Raw genomic sequence first — 6,725 nt, 5'->3', positions numbered from 1 at the left:
TTTTTTAGCATTAAAAATATATTTATTTTGGGTGATTGAATTTTTGAAAGTGACTCGTAACATTTTAATCAGATATATGGAATCTTCCATATCATGCATGCTCCTAAATAAATGTATTTCTGAGGGAAATTTAAGCTTGTTACTATTGCTGATCAATGAAAATCCTAGAAAATGTAATTAAAGTATCAGACTTTTATGATGTTTAACCATCCAGTTCTCTGTTTATGCAATTAGGATATAAATAAAAATTAAATCATCTTAATAAGCAGCAGCCTCTGTATGTACCAACATTTCTTAGTCTATCATCTAATCAGCATGACAAATGAAATGAAAACAAATTAAGTCCATTCATATGAATTAAACACACCCTAATGAAAAAGGAAAGGGAATTAAATTGATTCATAAAACTTGAAATTTATGTCCCAAATTACCAGTTATAATGTTATCGGTACTTTATATTTATTTATATTTAGAGAGTACACACCTAACCTTCAAACACATATAGAACAATGCCGCTAGCATTATATCAATGCCCTCGACATTTACGCAGTCATTGACTGTAAGCTTCAACAAACAGGCCACTTCATCGGCTTGCTGCTGCAGCGACCTTCGTGCATGTTCCTTGAGCCCCATCGATCTCCATGATCCTGATAGACTCCTGGCTGCCGTAACTCCTTGAAATGGACTGTGATTTGCGGTGAGCAGTGAATGTGTAGATGAAAATAGTATATGCGAGTAAAAAGCTACGTTGTAAAGAAAAAACATTGGTAGATTAATATGATAATAATTATCAGATAATATAACATTCCCATTATAGGGTTTATAGTTTGAATTCGAATCCTATCTTTCAACTCATTTTTAAAAAATTTATTACTATGACAACAAGAACGACTTCGGGCCCCTTATTTTCTTGTCAGTATGATAATGCATGGTTCAGTAGCGGCTTTAGCTTTAAAACATCCAGTGCATGCATGAAATAATCACCTTGCATAGCCAACTACCTCATACGTGCCACAAGCATATATATATATATATATATATATATATATATCTAAAAACAGAAACATATAACATGGGCATAAGTGTCTTTACCTAATAATTGATATACATATAGGAATATGAATGCGCATACAAAATTTACAGATATGTATAAACTTATGTCAAGAAACATACGTACTTGGCATGCTAAAAAGAAAAAAGATGGGAACCTACTTAATATTTTGCAAAATGAAAGTGGTTTCCATGGAGCTCGAAAGAGGGAGAGAAAGAAAAGGAATCAAAGGTTAAGTTTTCTTTAATTCAAAATATTTTCTAAAGCTTTTACAGAGATTTTTTTGGAAACAATTTCGCATAATAATTTATTTATTATTTAAAAATTATTTTAAAAACGTCAATACAACTTAAATATATATTATTCGTATAAATTTTTTTTTATTTTTTGAAATTATATTTTTTTAACTAATTATGTCATGTCAAAATACATAATAAATTATTAATTTAATTAAATAAAAGAAAAACATTCAATTTCACATATCACTAAAGTTACTATTGCTTATACCATATCTCCGCAACTCTCATACCGTGATGGCCCTATAGGCATCTTAACCTCTATAAATTCGTGCAAAGTTCAAACTGATATTAAATATTATTATGCATATTTTTTACTTCTTCTTTTCTTTTGAAATTTTAGAAAACGTAATCATGTAACTCATATTTTACTTATAAAATCATTTCTTATATTGACGACAAAATAATTGTGTATGAATAATTTATTTGTTTGATTCTCTTAATCAGATAGAAAAACTGTCATAGTAATTTATTATTATTATTTTTTTGAGATAGAATGAGAGATATGATTTAATTATTTTCGAAACTATTTTGGTTTTAAATAGGTTAACAATATCTAAACTTTTAGCTAACAAGCTAAAACTTCTATTTATATTCTTTAGTCTTTAAATTACGACTATTTTTCTCTATTTTTGGATTTCTTCGCATAATAAAAGAAATTAAAAATTTTTATTTGAACTTTAACTATAAAAATGTTGTTTATAATAGAAACAAAATACTTCCTTATTTTGACAATAATTAAGTAAAATAATTACGAGATCATCTAAATGGAGTAATCTTCATCATTTATAATTTTTTTAGTAAAATAATATATATAGCGAATTTGTAAAAGATTATAATTAAAATTTATTTTTCAACGTAGAAAAGCAAAGAAACTATTAGATCAAAACTCGTCATTTTTATCATCTTAAAACATAAATAAATAGAATATAGTTTTACTTTGTCGATAATCCCCAAGAGAATAACTCTTGTAAAATGTTGAAGTGTAAAACAATACTTTTTGCATCATACACCTAGGTCGGAGCAGCTGGAATCCTTAACAATATTATGACACAGAGAAGATCCTTCCCTAAAATTCTCAAAAAATAAATTTACATAAAAGATTATTGAATAATACGAGTTCCACTGTGCTAAGAAGAAACTGAAGATTTTCCATTAATAAATTAAACCTAGTAAATCATTTTTGCAAATCTAGTCAAAGAGCATAACTTTCCTTCTTTGCCTTTTCTTTCTCAGTACACCAAACTCCATATCACAAGTCAAATAAGCCAAAATAACATCAAGCCATTGTTGATGACGTAGGGGCCAATACTACAAAATGATTAAAGTAACACCAAGAGAGAAAAAGAAAAAGAAGTCACTTCTTGCAAAACCATTTTTCAAAATCTTTACTTTTTCAGTTTTCTGATTTAGAAATCAACTTATTATGTTTGGTAAAGAATTGATTCATCCTTCAAATTCCATCACATCAAGGCTGCTCATATTTTTTCTTATAACCCTTTAGTTCTTTGATTCTTTTCTTCGTAAGCTTTGTTGTTACCTTGTTGAAGCCCGTAACACGAATCTATAGTAATATTTTTCAATCATTGACCACAACCCTCAGTCTTGATCATTTATGAGAATGACTGAAAGTAGAAAGGAAGCTCATTATCTCATTTCGATATCCCGACATAGACTTTATCAGACCACACCTGCACGAAATTACGAACATCAGATAGATGCCATGAGCTAAATACATAATATATTTTGCATATGGTATTTAAATCAATAGTAGACCAAGGAGGGACTACCATCGATCTTTATGATGTTTGTTGTTTTTGGTAAAAGACTGTGTTCTACTAGAAAATATCCAAACTTTAACAAGGCCATCACTCTAACAAGTAATGCATGTGTTAAAATATAACTGGTATAAAGTTCAAAAACATACCAGAAATCATCAATCTTTTAAAAAAAAACTTATAGCACAAGGATGTATATCACAAACAACACTAAATTGTTATAAATTTCTTGCGCTACAAATTTTTTTAAAAAGATTGATGATTCCAGGTATTCTCATAAAAACTGTGGGTCTTGTAGTGTTGATATATACACTATTGATGCAAGGGACTAACCAGTCTACCAACAAAGAGAAAATTTATTGTATAAAAGTAATTACAGGTGATTTACAAAGCTGTCAAGTGTCGAATCAGTATCCTAATCCACATGTCTTGGTAAATTTGGGAAACTGAAGTACTAGTTTTCTTAGGCAAGCATAAGTGGGAGCATTACTATGTGATGATCCAACTAATCATTTAGCTTCAGGAAAGAGCTAGAGTTAGATCAAAATTGGGTTAGGAAAAATAGACTGCAAGAATTATCTATACTAACGATTTAAATACCCAAATAATGCATCCTTTCCTGATCAACTTCTCTAAAATGATGCTATAATTAATATTTTGGGTTTGCATTAAAGCAAATAATAAATGTTCCCAAGATTTCAAACTTTCAGAAGAGGTCTGGCCAGAATTGCATCTTATAGTACCAAATGAATTCAATACAATTCTATTTGCTAACCACGTCATTGTAGTGACTATTTGTATTTCTTTTTACTGAATTCTTCATGATAATTAGTATTTAAATATACATATCTTCAGTCTCTTAGCACCACTTTCGCACAATCTGATGCAAACTTAATTAATAAGAGAAACTAACCAATTTTTTCTACCTTCTCATGTTAAGATTAACAATGCTATATATTGCAAAAACTTCTTAATCAAATTAACAAGTTGTTAATATATAATTTGATCAACTTGCTGTATATAGCATTGCTAATATATCGCATTAGTTTAAGGAAACAAGCCGTAAAACCATAATGAGTTTAAGGACATGCTATATATTGCAACAATTTGTTAATCAAGTTATATATTCTTCTCCATGAAACCGGAACAAGCCATGGATTAGCAAAATGGAACTATTGTCATTTGTTTGGCCACATTGAGTAATAATGTCTTGAGCACCGAAAGTCAAGCAACTGATTATAGGGTAAACCATTGAACCATTCATGCAACGAAATTTTTGCGAACATTCAAGAAAAACAGAAAATGAAGCAACTGTACTTCTATTATTCGACTTTACAAGCTTTACATTATGCCACCTTTGAAAGACCTCTCATTTGTAACTAGACAAAAGACAAACTTGCTAACACCATAAAGACACTAGACAAGAAGACCTTAAAACGAAACAAAGCGGTAAGATTAACAAAACTAAAAGTCAAGCAAGTACTAAGACTTCCTTCTACAACCTGTAACTATGGATCTAAATTAAAACCTGAAGTTCACCCCAAAAGAAAGGTAGAGATTACCCACTTCTAGAGTCCTTTCTCTTCAAAAACCATTGTTGTCTGCTAGAGGAAGTTGGTTTCAGCTAAACTTGAGGTCTCAGCATCCCATCACTGTACAATTGTACACAAAACTTCCTGAGCGTTTTGATGCAAGCAATTCCCATTCAGGAGGGCCTTCAGTAGGAATCCAACTGTTGATCTCAATGATTCCTCCACTCCTAGTATGATGTCCACCGATAACAATTAGACGATCTCCACAGGCCCTAAATGCCAGTCCCCAGCCATTCATTGAATATGCTCGGGGAGGCAATCCCCCGATTGTGATCCACTCATTCCTCTGTTTGTCATATTTCCTTAACACCTTTTCTGCATAATCAGCAGCATACAGCTCATTCTTTACAACCGCAAGCAAAGGAGGGGCACAACCTGCAGCAGGTGTGTTTGATGCTCCTTTCAGTGGAGGGTACATGTTAGGTATCTCAGTCCATGTCTTTTTCTTTGGATCATACACCTCAGCACAAGGAAGCAAATCTGGATTGTCTACCCCCATTCCACCAAGAACATAAAACTTCCCATCCATGAATACAGCAGAACACATTTTCCTTGCTCTGTTCATACTCGGAATAATCTCCCACTGCCCAGTTTCGGAACTATAACGTTCGGCTGAGCTCAAAATCTTGCCATGTGGATCACAGCCACCAGCCAGAATTCCCATTTCTCCAAGACTGGCAGAGCCAAACAAACACCTGGGTGTATTCATAGGGGTGCCATATGACCATGTGTTGGTCAAGAGACAGTATCGGTAAATAACAAGGGATGTTATTTCTCTTCCGAAAACAAGAACTTCAGTACCAACTGCCAATGACTCCTTATCTGAAAACATGAAGCAGTCATTCGAAATCATCTTTGGCAAGTACATCCAGCGACCACGGTTGGGATCAAAAGCTTCCCATTCAGGGAGATTGCAAGAGAAGTAAACCCAGTGTTCTACCCGCCCAATCTCTCTCCTCAGCCTGTAGATCTCACCACTCTTGATAAGAGAGTTGAAGCTCTTATTCAGTAATGCAACAGCGCCATAATCAGACCTGGAGCAATGAAGGAGACAGTTGATGGACATGTCTCGGCCAAGTTGGTAGATGAGTTGACTGCAATCGCCCTTATCCTCATTTTCTTGAGACTGGTTCTCTGCTTCACCAGCCTGGGAAAGCAATGCTGGTTCTTTCTCACTGGCTTCACCTTGCCTGCAAATCTTCCTGTCTGCATGGTCTTTTCCTCCCTCCATCTGATACTGCATACCTGTCGAGAGTTCAATGACACAATGAGTATTATGGTTTACTTAGTTTCTTGTTCGCTAGAGACTGGTAATTCCCTGGAGATTAGAAAAATGGTCCCTCCATCATGCTGCATTGATAATGGAAGACTTCTTCGTCATAACGGAAATGCAAAACCAATCAGTCAGCAGGGCAAAATGACACTCTTATTCAGTAAAATAAGCGATCAAAGAAAGAACCACAGCAAATATTTTGCACAGTGCATGAATCCCCTATAAATTCAGAGGAAAAGAGAAAAAGAAAACGACCCAATCAAATCCTACAAAATACAAATCCGGACCATATCGATTCTCATAAATTCAAATCTCGCCAACCCGATACATAAACAAAAACAGAAGAATGCTACCATTTTCGTTTTCGATTACAAGAGATCATAAACTCTATCCATCATTAAAAACTCTGCAAGAGAAGTGTAATCCAGTAGCGAAAACGTTCAAAAGCAGCAAAACCTCAGAAACAAATAAAATTCTGAGCAGAATAAAACGAAAAGAAGTGAGAGCCCCCACCAACCGAGAAACGAGAATTACGAAAATCGAACTTCGATATTCATATCAATGCAGGTTTACAGAAAGAAAACAAACTTATCAACTGTGAAATCCCATGCGAAACGATAATCAAAATCACAACAGTAAAACCGAAATTCAACTCCGCGAAAAACAGTTTTCCCTCCAAAAAATAAAAGAACACAGAAGCACAGAAACGAAGATGAAACCATCATCGAAATCACC

General features: G+C 33.3%; 1 protein-coding gene across 1 annotated transcript; it reads right to left on the bottom strand.

Moving 5' to 3' along the window:
- Positions 1-4,486: 4,486 nt before the first annotated feature.
- On the bottom strand, positions 4,487-6,128 carry LOC110819805 (Galactose oxidase/kelch repeat superfamily protein). Its single transcript, XM_022049117.2, is given in 2 exon segments — positions 4,487-6,001; positions 6,004-6,128. Coding segments are annotated over 2 exon segments (1,308 nt in total). The 5' UTR covers positions 6,074-6,128; the 3' UTR covers positions 4,487-4,763.
- Between the last annotated feature and the right edge of the window lie 597 nt (positions 6,129-6,725).

This window comes from Carica papaya, chromosome 9, assembly GCF_054855325.1.
Source record: "Carica papaya isolate Zhongbai chromosome 9, ASM5485532v1, whole genome shotgun sequence".
NCBI classification, from domain to species: Eukaryota; Viridiplantae; Streptophyta; class Magnoliopsida; order Brassicales; family Caricaceae; genus Carica; species Carica papaya.
This window is presented reverse-complemented; position numbering and strand designations above follow the sequence as displayed.